The sequence below is a fragment of the Myotis yumanensis genome, unplaced genomic scaffold (assembly GCF_028538775.1).
Source record: "Myotis yumanensis isolate MYYU_CA2020_CCGP unplaced genomic scaffold, mMyoYum1.0.hap1 SCAF_10, whole genome shotgun sequence".
In the NCBI taxonomy this organism is placed as follows: Eukaryota; Metazoa; Chordata; class Mammalia; order Chiroptera; family Vespertilionidae; genus Myotis; species Myotis yumanensis.
In genome coordinates, this window is record NW_027223761.1 from 42120572 (window position 1) to 42134153 (window position 13582).

The following is a 13582-nucleotide window of genomic DNA, read 5'->3' on the forward strand; positions in this document are numbered from 1 at the left end:
CATATAAGAAAATAAATGAGTATAATACAGTATGATAGGTGCTAGGTCAGAAGGATATATGGGGTGATGTGGGAGAAAGGAGTGACTAACAACCATAGTGAGTCAAAAAAAGCCATCTAAAACCTAGCTTTTTATCTGGCTACTCTGGATACAGAGCACTCCAAGACACCTTTAGAATCTTACCAAAGTGGTCTTCCCTAAAGATAGTTTGTGACCTAAACCTTTGGTTTGTCTCTCTGAATGGTTTGTCTTCTGGCTCTTACTAGCAGCTTGTTATCTGTACCTAGAGTGAGACAGAGATCTTCATTTTCTAATATGATGTCAATATCAAGCCCTGAATCATCATTGCAAAAAGAATCTGGCCCTTGGACCTAGGCCTCATGTGATGGGTCCACTAGGCTACCTGGCAAAAACCAGGTCTACATGGCTACAGAGTAGTAAGAGAATCTAGGCTTTGGAACTGAATAAGCCAAACAATTTGTATAAGGTTGCACAATGGTAGAGCCAAGGACAAACTTTTGTCTTCCACATTCCTACTCTGGACCAGGCCCTGTGCTAAGTGTTGGGGTAGCTATACAATAAAAGCCTAAGCAAACATTACAGTGGAACGACCAGTTGTTATGATGTGCACTGACCACCAGAGGGCAGACGCTCAATGCAGGAGCACTGCTCAGCCAGAAGCCGGGCTCACGGCTGGCTAGCAAGCACAGCAGCAGCGCTAAGGAACAGCAAGCTGAGCGGTAAGGAGCAGCTAGCAGGCAGGTGGTAAGGAGCGAGGGGTCTCAGACTGTGAGAGGGCGCAGGCCGGGCTGAGGGACACCACCCCCACCCAGTGCACAAATTTCATGCACCTGGCCTCCAGTAGAATCATATTAGGTGATGCTCTCAAGCAGTGTGGTGGGAAAACAGGTAAGGGAACAGATCATTGTAATTAATGTGTTAGTGCTGCAATGAGATAAGAGTAAGAGACTATGGGAGCACAGAAGGCGGCACCTAACCTAGACTGTGGTTTCCAGGGAAGATTTCCTAAAGAAGGGGATATTTAAGTTGAGTCTTAATTGTCAAGTAGGATTTAACCAGATCAACAAAGGAGGAAGGGCAGGGGGAACAGTATATATGAAAGCATCAAGGAATGAAAGAAAATGACATATTGTAGTAACTGCTGATAAATCAGTGCAGTTACAGAGAAAGAGATGTGATAGAGTAATAGAAAATAAGAAAGTAAGTGAGCCCTGGACAGTTTGGCTCAGTGGTTGGAGCATCAGCCCTCTAACTGAACGGTCGTGGATTCAATTCTAGTCAAGGGTACATACCTCAGTTGCAGACTCAATTCCCAGGCCCAGTCAGGGGGAGTGCAGGAGGCAACCAATCAATGTGTCTCTCTCTGTCTCTCCTCCTCCTTTCCACTCTCTCTAAAAATCAATGGAAAAAAATATCCTCAGATGAGGATTAACAACAAAAAAACAAAAACAAAAAATGTGAGTCACAGAAATAAGATGGGTCTCTTATGCTAAACTAATCTAGCACAATGCCTAGTATATAGAAGTCATTCAGTTAATTGTTTTTTTATGCAAGCATGTTTGCACAAATCATAGGAGAGAAACAGAAAATTTGGGGGCCAATATGGACAACCACAATATTACAATATAAAGAAATATTTTGTTTTTTTAGAGAGAAAGTGGGGGAGGGCGGGGGAGAGAGAGAAACATCGATTTGATGTTCCACTTATTTATTCATTCACTGGTTGATTCCTGTATATGCCTTGACCAGGGATCAAACCCGCAACCTTGGGGTATCAGGATGACATAAGGAAACTTTTAAGTTATAAAAGAAGATCACCAGATTTTTATTTATATGTATATATTGATCTTTTTTTTTTTAACCCAACTGAGGTTAATTTATTTTGAGATTACAAATGGACATTTAATTTCAATGCTCTGACATCTCAGGAATAAACATGAAAAAAAAGAGCAATGTCATTTTCTGTAATAATTTCTTTTATCAACAACTACTGAGCTTGCAGTAGCTTATTTTGTTGAATCCCAAATGAGACAGCAATTGTGATCTAAGCTTCACTATAAATTCTACACAAACTCAAGTGTTACCTGAACAACAGGAAAGCCAACATTTATCTTCTCAAAATAATATATAATTACTATACTGTGATTACACTGGAATATACTTGTAACATCTTTAGCAATATCTTTATTTGTGCAGGTTCCATTTAAGAATATTTCTCCCACCCAAAAATTTGGTATCCTAGCATGTTTGTTTCATTATTTAAAAAGAAAAAGAAAATAGGAAGCCTCTGAAAAAATGTAAGCAGAGACCTAGTCAGGTATTTATTTTAGAAAGATGTCTCTGGAACCAGTTATAGAATAGATTGTAATAGAGCTAGACTGGGCCAAGAAGAATAATATGAAAGCATCCAAGCAAAAGATGATTAAGCCAAGACTTCTGCTTCAGGACAAGATGAACTAACAAGAATAGAATTTACCATCCCCCTCCTGAAACTAAGAAAAAAGAACAAAACATATAAAACAATGGTTTTCAAGACATTGGAGATCAGCCTACAATGGACAGCAATCTTTGAGAGATGGTAAACAAATGAGGCAAGTCATACAATTGACTTCAGAGGGAAGAAATGGAAATACACTTTTGTAAAGTTCTTATACTATGAGACAAGGTATAATAATATGTTTTAAAAGTAGACTATGCCCCCCTAACCGGTTTTGCTCAGTGGATAGAGCATCGGCCTGCGGACTGAAGGGTCCCAGGTTCGATTCCAGTCAAGGGCATGTACCTTGGTTGCGGGCACATCCCCAGTGGGGAGTGTGCAGGAGACAGCTAAATCAATGTTTCTCTCTCATCGATGTTTCTAACTCTCTATTACTCTCTGTAAAAAATCAATAAAATATATTTTTAAAAAATAAAATAAAAGTAGACTATGCCTGGCTGGTATAGCTCAGTGGTTGAGCCGGGTGTTATCAGCCCAACCTTTAGGGAGAAAAATGGGGCTGGAGATTGATTTCCATCATGTGGCCAATGGGTCAATCAACCATGCCTATGCAATAGGACCCCAATAAAAACTCAGCACACTGAGGCTCAGTTGAGCTTTCTGGTTAGCAATCACATTAATGATTGATGGACCAGAAGGATGATATGTCCTGATTCTACAGGGAGAGGACACAGAAACTCCACATTCAAGATCCTGGCAGACCTTGCCTTATTGGTCTCTTCTTTTAGCTGGTCCTAATTTTTATCCTTTGTAGTAAAACTTAAATCATATGTATAGCACTTTCCTGAGTTCTGTGAATCATTTAGCACAGCGATTTTCAACCTTTTTCATCTCATCATACACATAAACTACTAAAATTCTGCGGCACACCAAAAAATATATGTTTTGCCGGTCTCATACACACACAAAAAAAGGTATAATTTTGATTCATTCACACCAGACGGCTATTGTTGTGTTTGCTGTTGTCATTTTTTTATTTGACAATCTAAGGGAAAATACGTCAGTCCCCCTGACTAAATAGTCACTTATTGCATGTTTTAAAAATTCTTTCAGCACACCAGTTGAAAATTGCTGATTTTGCAAATTATCAAACATGAGGGGATAGTGGAAAACCCCTAATTTTATAGCTAGTTGGTCAGAGCACAGGTGGCCTGGAAACACCCAGAGCTTGTGGTTGGTTGGTATCTGAAGTAAGGGCAGTCTTGTTGGGGCCTGGGCCCTTAACTTATGAAGTCAGCATTAACTCTAAGTAATTAGTAACAGAATTGCATTACATTATTTCTTTTTTTAAAATATGTTTTTATTGATTTCAGAGGGAGGAAGGGAGAGGGAGAGAGAGATAGAAACATCAATGATGAGAAAGAAGCATTGGTTGGCTGCTTCCCACATGCTCCCTACCGGGGATGGAGCCCACAACCCAGGGCATGTGCCCTGACCAGGAATCCAACCGTGACCTCCTGGCTCATGGGTCAATGCTCAATCACTGAGCCACACTGGCCAGGCTTTATTACATTATTTCACTTAATCATTCTCTCTGTCTCATTTTACTCATCTGTAAATGGAGATGAGGAAATATACTAAATCCTAAATCATAGTGTTCACACTTCATAAGATTTTTGAGAGAAATAAATTAGTTACTATATGTAAAGCACTCAGAACAGTGTCTAGCACATACTAAACACTACATAAACATTAGAGTCATTTTTGAGTTGTTGTTTTTATTATTAAAAGTCCAGAGTTGGCTAATGTAGAGATCACCAGGCTTTCCTGCTAAAATTTAAATAACACAGAGAAAAGACTGGCTCCTAACATTAGTCAGAAATCTTAACAACACTAATCACATCGATGGTACTGACATTAGCCAACTAATGTTCTGAACATAAATCAACACTGCTGCTATCTACATTATCTAGTGAAACTCAGACCAGCCAGTTTGAGCCAGTGCCAGAATATTACATGCTTTTTGTAGCTCTGGAAATCATCATTCCAAAGAGATTGGGGGCCTTGCTCTAAATAATGAAGCAAATTGTTGTGAGAAATAGTATACAAGATTCTCACTTTTAGTTTTTCAAACCACCAGGCATGACACATGATTAGCAAATCCTAACGGTACATCCTAGTATATATCACTTCTCAGCTTAGCTGCGAACTTCAACACTGTGCATTGTGTGGACCCTAAGAAAAAAGATTAATTTGATGTGAACCCTGAGAGGAAATTTATCTGAGGAAATGGGCTCCTCATAGTCAATTGAGGGCCCAAACTTTATAAATAATAAAGACTCTAATGGCCATTTTCAGACAGGGACTTCTCAGGCACTCTGTGTATGGGGAAGAACCTCAAAATGAACTCTTAGCTTCCCACACTTTGCCCCGTTTGTTTACACCATCTGAGTCAACAACTGCAGGTAAACCCTGGTTTCCTCTTTCTACCAAAAGACTGAGACCTGCCCTGTCCAATCAGAACTGCACAATTTGGATACCTCATGTGCATAAAATAGATCTAATGGGAACCTGGGGTGGAACTTTAACAATAAAAGGCAGCCTCATTTTTGTCTCCAAGGAACATAATCTAGGTTGCTACCTGAATCTGTGTTTCCCAGGCTGCAGCTTCCTTTGCTCAATTAAATGCTTTAAATTCTTTATTATGATCTAAAAGTAATTTTTATTTACAACTGAAATGTTTTTTTCTGCTCATCAGTAATGGGGACCAACTCGTGAAAACACACTTCATTGTCTTCTATCTTCCTGTCATATAGAACACAGTTGGAAGTGTTTCAAATAGTTGCTAAGTCCATAAGTAAACTTCTTACTAGAAAATTGTCTTGGGCTGTTTTCTAGTCTTATTATTTAGTCCCTCTGTTTCTGCCCTTTCTTGATCTCTTTTCCTGCCAGCTACTTCTGTATGAGTCAGGAATGTTCTCCCTGCCATCTTTCATTCTAAGTTCCTACTTATGAAACCCACTCTTGAAACCCAGGCGCCATGTCCTCATGTTAGTACAGAAAAATAAGTAAATTAAAATTACACGGTAGTAATAGGAGATTTTTCCTGGCAGTGCTAGTATAATTCCAAAGATAATTTCACTGATGGATTTCTCATCAGTGGACAGCCTGAGTTTCTAAGGAGCTATTACACAAAAGCCTCCACCATGAACTCAGCTTCTAAAGATTTCCAAGAAGCCGTCCATATAACTAATTTATGCTTCTTCTAAACTGATAAAAACACAGAGTTAATAAGAACTATCAGCCTGCCCATCCTAGTACCAGGATTAAAATATAAGTCTACTTCAAATTTAATGCTTTCAATCTATATTTTAGAAGATCCCTTCCAGATCTAAAATTCGATAATTCTAGGGTAATAATTTAAGCAAAAATAGAAACTATCTAATTCCTACCAAAACTGGTCTTCTCTACCACCAGGCCAGTGCTTTCAACCAAGATGGTATGGAAAAGCACTGGCCTAGAGAACAGAGGACCAGGTCTAAGTCCTGGCTCTACTATTAGCTAAATGCATGACAACAAATAGTAATTTTATAAATCTAGGCCTGAGGTTCCTCATCTGCAAAACCAGGGACCCTGAAGGTCACTTAATGTTTAAATCTGCTTAGTATCAACACCTACCCTAACAGTAGGGAAGAGATTGCTTCCAATTCTACTAGTATCAAAAGAAGCTCTAGCCACACATAAAAACAGAGAGAAGTCCTGTTTTTCCTTTCCCTGTCAAGTCTCACACAATTATACATGTTCTTCCACTCAGAATTCTGAAACAACTGTTCCAGAAAAAAATAGTAGTCATGGTTTAGCGGTTTTAGACATGAAAAAGATAAAAAGTTTTTATTCAATAAGTTCAACATGAGTCAGCAGAATGATATGACTGCTGAAGGGCCAGTATCTAATCAGATTGTACTAATAGACACACAGGGTCCAGAACTGAGAAGCTGATGGTTCTGCTCCACTCTGTGCTGATCAAACCATACCAGGGGGACTGGTGTGCCGCAGAATTTTAGTAGTTTATGTGTATGATGAGATGAAAAAGGTTGAAAATCGCTGTGCAACTCCCCACTGGTTGCATATCAGTGCAACTCTAGTAGCTCTGATCTAAGAAAGACAGTAACAATAATGTTCACAGGCAGGAAACCCTAGATGAGGAGGAGGCTGATAAAACATTTTTTCTTCAAAGAACTAGGGCTATTTAACCTAAAAAAGAGAGACTCAGAGGAGAGACCATCTTTTTTCCAATCTTTGAATCATCTAAGACTCAGCAGAGCTGGGACCAAATGGGAAGCTATAGAAGAAAGGGGCTGCCTCAAATGGCCAGCAAGCTCCCTATCTCTGGAGATGAAGAAGCAGAAACTGGGGGTGGAGGGGAATATTGAGGAGAAGGGTAGGGATAGGATGGAATTCAATTATAATTCCAGTGAAGAACTACCTCAGTTCTGTTTGGACCACCTTCCCCCATTCCCAGCACAATGACTATTCATTCTTATCTAGTGACTGTATATAGAAACATTTCAATAATTTGCTCTTTACTAAGCATTTCATACTCATGTCCTTTTAAAGCCAAGTTGCTGCCTATCTTCTTCTCTCTTCTCTAAATCTGCCAGCAACTAGGATGGACAACCAGGCTGCCTATTACCTTCTGAGGACTTCCAGGCCTTCCATAGGTCCTCCACGCTGATGAGCTTATCCTCACCATGAAAGGTGTTGTGTTTCACCGTTGGGTCATGGTAATTGAGGTCTTCCCTCAGGAACTGCAAGGAAAAAGTGCACAAGTCACAAGAGATACCTAGGAGCTAGCCCACCAAGATAGCCATAAAGGTCACTGAGCTATCCACAGCACACCCTCTCTACCCAATGCACAAGTGTATCACATCATTCATGTATCCTTCCATGTGCCTATGTCCTAGTTTCCAACTAGATAGCTTTTTCTTTTTTGTAATATGTTTCACTTGAAAAAATAAATATGAGTAGGAAATTTCTTCATTTTTTAATTATGGAAAGATAATAAATGATTGTTAACTGGAATTCAATAAGCCAGAAGAGGAAAGAAGGGAGAAAGAATTAACAATGTTTGAACACTTAATTATACACTAAGCAATATTCTAAGAACTTCTACAGTATTTTCTCATCTAATTCTCACAACTAATGAATTATCATATCTGTTTTACAAATGAGAACAGCAATATTCTCAAACATAATGCAATTGGCCCCAAATCACATTAAGTTTCTTTAGACAGGTTAAATTATTTGCTGGGAGGGAGGGAGGGAGGGAGGGAGGGACGGAGGGAGGGAGGGTGAGAGAGAGACAGAGAGACAGAGAGAGCTGAGAGACACATAGATTGGTTGCCTCCCACACGCACCCTGACTGGGGCTAGGGATTGAACCTGCAAGAATATGCAACCCAAGTACGTGCCCTTAACGGGAAATCAAACCTGTGACTCTTTGGTGCTCAGGCCAATGTTCTAACCAGCCAGGGAAGCCCCAGTTTTTGAGTTACTTCACCTGATGGCCAAGTAGACAGAGATGAGCTGTCCCTACTGAGTCATACCCAGATGGCAAATACATGCCAAAATAAATGTTGTTGTTTTAAGCCACTAAGCTTTGGGGAAGTTTGTTATACAACATTAGATTACTGAAACAGTTGTTCAAGGTTATAGCTGATAAGTGATGGAGTTAGTATTTCAACCCAAGATACCTGGTTTTATAGTCCAAATTTCCCCCCTGAACTGCATATGCTGTCCTTTAATTATCTGGATTTCTTTTCATAATATACTTCTACAGGAAAGAAGAAAAACAAAAGAAATCTAGGTTCTCCATTCTTTTGTACTAACCCATATTTCTAATTTCTAGCTTTTAGAAATTTAACTGGTAATTAATTTCATGAATACTCAATCAGCCTGATCACTATAACCTCATTAGTATGAAAAGGACTGAACACTGATCACTGCTTTCCACCGAGCCTCAAACATCAAAGAAATGTGCAATTCTGATCACTACTCTCACAAAAGCACATTTTAGTAGGATTTTCAGGAAATGTCTTCCTATCCATCTTTCTTTATCTGGGGTTCAGAAAAGGGCCTGACCCAGAGTAATGCCAATAAATGTTGTTGACTAAATGAACAGATGATTGACAGTATGGTCCCAGATTCCCTGGAACCATAAACAAGCATTTACGGTTTTGCAGACATTGAGACAGCTGGGCTTAATGACCTAGGCAAGAAGTTTAAAAAGAGTCCACAATGGAGCATTCTCAACCTAGTCAGAGTATAGCCTGCTATGCACAAGAACTATAATGTAGCACTGTCCAATAAAACCTTCTACAATGATGGACATGTTCAATATCTGTCCTGTCTAAACAGTTGCCACTAGGCCCGTGGTCGACACTAAAGAGGCCAAAGAGCCGCATGTGGCTCACGAGCCGCGGTTTGCCGAGCCACAGTTTGCCGACCACTGCACTAGGCGCATATGGCTATTGAGCGCTCATAATGTGGCTTGTATGGCTAAATAACTGGAAATTTTAAAACATTAATTTAGATTTAAATGGCTACATGTTAGAGTGCAGCTCTAACATATTCTATCAACTACCTGGCATATGGGTATGGTCAGCTATACCTCAAAGGAGGCTAGAATGATGTAGGGAAATCAGATCTCTGGTTAGGTAAGATGGTGAAAGCAATGTTCACGTACTAGTACACAGGTTGAACTGCTCTTTGTGCCCTCTCGCCACAACTTTTTAAAGTACCTCTGACATCAGAGGGTTAGGTTCTCCAGCTCCCCAACTCTCATTTAAAACTGCTGATAAAAGCTATTTTTTAATAAAGATTAAGTAGGTTACATGGTGAAGATCTCAGAGCAAGGAGATTTTGTCAATTCTTAGGAAAATAAGCTATTTAAAATATTTTTATATTTTTTAAATAGATACCTGGTGCACAAAAATTTGTGCACTCAGGGGGGTCCCTCAGCCTGGCCTGTACCCTCTCGCAGTCTGGGACCTCTCGGGGGATGACCATCTGCTGGCTTAGGCCCGCTCCCTGGGGGGTTAGGCCTAAGCTGGCAGTCAGACATCCCTCTGGCAGCCCAGGAGCCCTCGGGGGATGTCCACTTGCCAGCGGGGAGCAGGCCTAAGCTGCAGTCGGACATCCTTAGTGCTGCTGAGGAGGCGGGAGAGGCTCCCACCACCACCGCTGTACTGGCAGCCATCAGTCTGGCTTGTGGCTGAGCAGAGCTCCCCCTGTGGGAGCACACTGACCACCAGGGGGCAGCTCCTGCATTGAGCATCTGCCCCCTGGTGGTCAGTGTGTGTCATAGTGACCAGTCATTCCCAGTCGTTCTGCTGTTAGGGTCAATTTGCATATTACCCTTTTATTATATAGGAGTGCCTGGCCAGTGTGGGTGAGGGGTTGATGGCTGTTTGCAGGTGGGCTACAGCTCCTTCAGGGTGGGGGCCTCCCTGGGGTGCCTGGCCAGCCTGGGTGAGGGGCTGATGGCTGTTTGCAGGCTGGTCACAGCACCTTCAGTGTGGGGGTCCCCATTGGGATGCCTGGCTAGCCTGGGTGAGGGGCTGAGGGCTGTTTTCAAGCTATACCCCCTTCAGGGTGGGGGGGTCCTGCTGGGGTGCCTGACCAGTCTGGGTGAGTGGCTGATAGCAGTTTGCAGGCTGGCCAAGCCCTCCAGCGGGGACCCTCACCCAATGAGGGTGTGGCCAGCCTGGGTGAGTGGCTGATGGCTGTTTCCAGGCTGGCCACGGCCCCCAGCCACCCAAGTTCCCAGTGGAGGCTGGCTGGAAGCAGGTATCTGGGATTTATTTGTCTTCTATAATTGAAACTTTGTTGCCATGAGCGGAGGCCACAGCCGGCTCAGGGCTGGTGGGAAGCTTGGCTTCCTCCATCGCCCGGGCAACCAAGCCTCCTGTTTGCTCCAGCTCCGTGGCTGCCAGCCGCCATCTTGGTTGGGATAATTTGCATATAGTCGCTCTGATTGGCTGGTGGGTGTGGCTTGGGGCATAGCAAAGGTATGGTCAATTAGCATCTTTGTCTTTTATTAGTGTAGATCAGGGGTCCTCAAACTTTTTAAACAGGGGGCCAGTTCACTGTCCCTCAGACCGTTGGAGGGCCGGACTATAGTTTAAAAAAAAAACTATGAACAAATTCCTATGCACACTGCACATACCTTATTTTGAAGTAAAAAAACAAAACGGGAACAAATACAATATTTGTATTTGCATGTGGCCCGCGGGCTGTAGTTTGAGGACCCCTGGTGTAGATAGTCAGCTTTTAGGCCATCTGACATTTAATTTATTATGTGCTACAAGTTGTGAACCTTAACATTTTCCCCAAGTTGCCACCCAGTTATTATAACCCCATTTGTTAAATTATTTGTCTTCCATTCCTTTTTGAAAAACATCTTTAATAATAAAAGGATAACATGCTAATTAGACCGGACATCCTTCCTTCCGGATGAAGCCAGGGCTGCAGCTGCGGGATGGAGGCAGCCGCTGTGGCTGCAAGGGAGGGATCCAGGCAGCCGCCTCTGCTGCGAAGGCCTACTCTTGTACAAATTTCATGCATCAGGCCTCTAGTGATTTAATAATAAATTAAGCCCTTACATATAGTAGGATATGTTTCTAGGTTCTCAATTCTTTTGTACTAACCCATATTTCTATTTTTGTGCTAACATTTGACTATTTTATTATACTTTTTATTTTACTTTATACTTAAAAAGTTTTTTTTCCAATATCTTGGCCCCATCATCCCTTGGCTCTTCTATTTCAATGTTGTTAATTTTATTGAGAGTCTATAAAATTGGGTCACTGGAGACCTAAAGTGATGAGTTCACTAGACCTTAAACACAGACATTGAGACATCTCAGCGAAGACACAGTCACAGGCAGTCTGAGACAGCCAGTCTGGGGACATAAATGTATTCATTTGTTCAACAAATATAAGATTTCTATGTGCCAGGCACAGTTCCAGGCGTTAGAAATGCAATAAGTAGTAAACAGCACATACAAATTTTTGTCTTCATTGAGCCAACGTAACAGTGAGGTGTTCACTCTCTCTTACTCCAGCTTGTTCAGAACTGCTGTTGTTCCCATGGCCCTTAGGCTAATAGCTCCTGCTTTACACATACTAATCATGAGAGCAATTCTGCTTGGGGCTTGAGTTTTTACAAAAACAGCCCCTCCCATTTTCCCTTCTGTTGATATAAAAGAAGCCTGAACTCTGTACTTTCTTAAGATGGATTTGAGAAAAAAAATTTAAAAAGAACAAATAAAACAAAAAAAGATGGATTTGAGGTTTAGGACTCCTATCTGCTCAATGGCACATTCTCAATCAATAAACCTTTTCTTACTCCAAACTGACATTTTGAATTTGGGTCTTTTAAAGCATTGGGCACACAAACTTTGGACCAGTAACACTAACATCCTATTTGGGTAAAAGAGACAATAATTTATTTAAAGCAAGAATAAAAGCATAAAAAATGCTAAGAGTAGTGGTATTAGTGGTTTATCATTTTAATTAGAGGAGTCAAAGAAAGTCTCATTAAGAAAGTGGCTTTTAAGCAAATATCTGAAGGAGATGTTGGAGAAAAGCAGGCAGAATAACTGGAAGAAGAGTATCCTGAGAATAGGGATGGCAAATACAAAGGTCCTGAGGCAAGGAGATACTTAGTATGTTCAATGAATAGTCAGGAGACCAGTGTAGATTATGAGGATCTGGGTTACAGCCTAAGAGGACCAAAAAAGGATACGTATACCTTAAAGGACCTGTTGAATGATTCTCTCTTATCATTGATGTTTCTATCTCTCTCTCTCCCTTCCTCTCTGAAATTAATAAAAAATATATTAAAAAGCATAAATCAAACTAAAAATTTTTAAGGATTACAGATTTATCTCTTTAAAATATATCCCAAGCCTCTCTGAGCCTTTTCCTCTCAAAATGAAGGCTAAATATCCTCTCATTTGTGTGTGAGAACGGTTAAATGGAACCTGTTTACAGAAGTCATAAACTGCCTTTGGATGTATCTTTTAATGGCCCTCAGAGCATTTTATAAATTGAACCTCTTTAAAAATAAAAAACCTTTACCAAAAAAAAAGAAGGCCAGCTTTCCAGGCTAGTTAAAGAAAAAAAAAAAAATCAAAATATCTAATAACAAATCTGTTAGATTTAGCATAAAAAGCATATTTTATGAAAAGTATATTTTTCCAAACAAAAATTGTGGAGAAGGATGGCATTGTTTTACATTTTGTAAATATGTTTAGTGTCTGGCCAAATACATTACAGCTATAATCTCATATTTAGTTCTATATTTAATCTATTTTAATGTGTTGTTTTGGTTGAAATAGTTGAATAAAATATGACCTCTCACAGATAAAGTTGGGCAAGAGAAGAGTGTTTTAATAGTAATTTCAGATAATTGTGGATATTTGTCTTGATACTACACCAAAATTTAACAGATTGTATTTTTTGAAAGATTAGCTGCATTATGGGATCTGAAGCCACAGCAATAACTTTTTTTCCAATATATTAAAAATCCATTGTCTATCTTGCACTTTGGGGGGGGGGGGGAGAGATCTAGGAGCACTGAGCTCCACTAACAACTTTAGAATTTTATATAGAAGAGACTTGAGACTTATGAGCAGCAATGTAATTAGAAGGGAGGGTGGTGGCTAAAGGACTTGTCATAAAGTAGTGTTTGCATAGCCAATACATTGTTTTTATGTGTATCATTCATTACAAATTAATTTTAAAATGCAACGTTTTATGAAGATGTTTTTATTCACATTTTACTTAAAATTAAAAAAATCAACTGTCCATATTGTAATTTGGGGCAGCTTGGAAGTGGGAGAGTTGGTGTTGAGATAATGAGGGCCTTAAGACCTTTCCCCCTTGGCACTTCTGGGTTCACATATCTACCTGGTGACAATCTGCCAGAGCTGAGCAACAGTCATCCCCTTCTAAAGTGGCATGTGCTCTCTAGTTTGCCACAGCTCCCGCACTCAGATTTATGTATGTGCATTTGTACAGTCCATATTACTCAGTTGTGATACCCCCAGCCCCTCAGAGGC

General features: G+C 40.4%; 1 protein-coding gene across 12 annotated transcripts in view; it reads right to left on the reverse strand.

Annotated features, from left to right (window-relative positions):
- STIM1 (stromal interaction molecule 1) overlaps nt 1-13582 on the reverse strand; it is a 187251-nt gene that overhangs the window by 43958 nt on the left and 129711 nt on the right. For all 12 annotated transcript variants that reach the window (XR_011472844.1, XR_011472845.1, XR_011472846.1 and 9 more), the window contains exon 3: nt 7152-7266. Coding sequence is in view for 9 of the 12 variants with exons in the window: in XM_070425482.1 (XP_070281583.1) it covers nt 7152-7266 (115 nt within the window). In the remaining 3 variants the exon portion in view is untranslated. The remainder of the gene's footprint in view (nt 1-7151; nt 7267-13582) is intronic.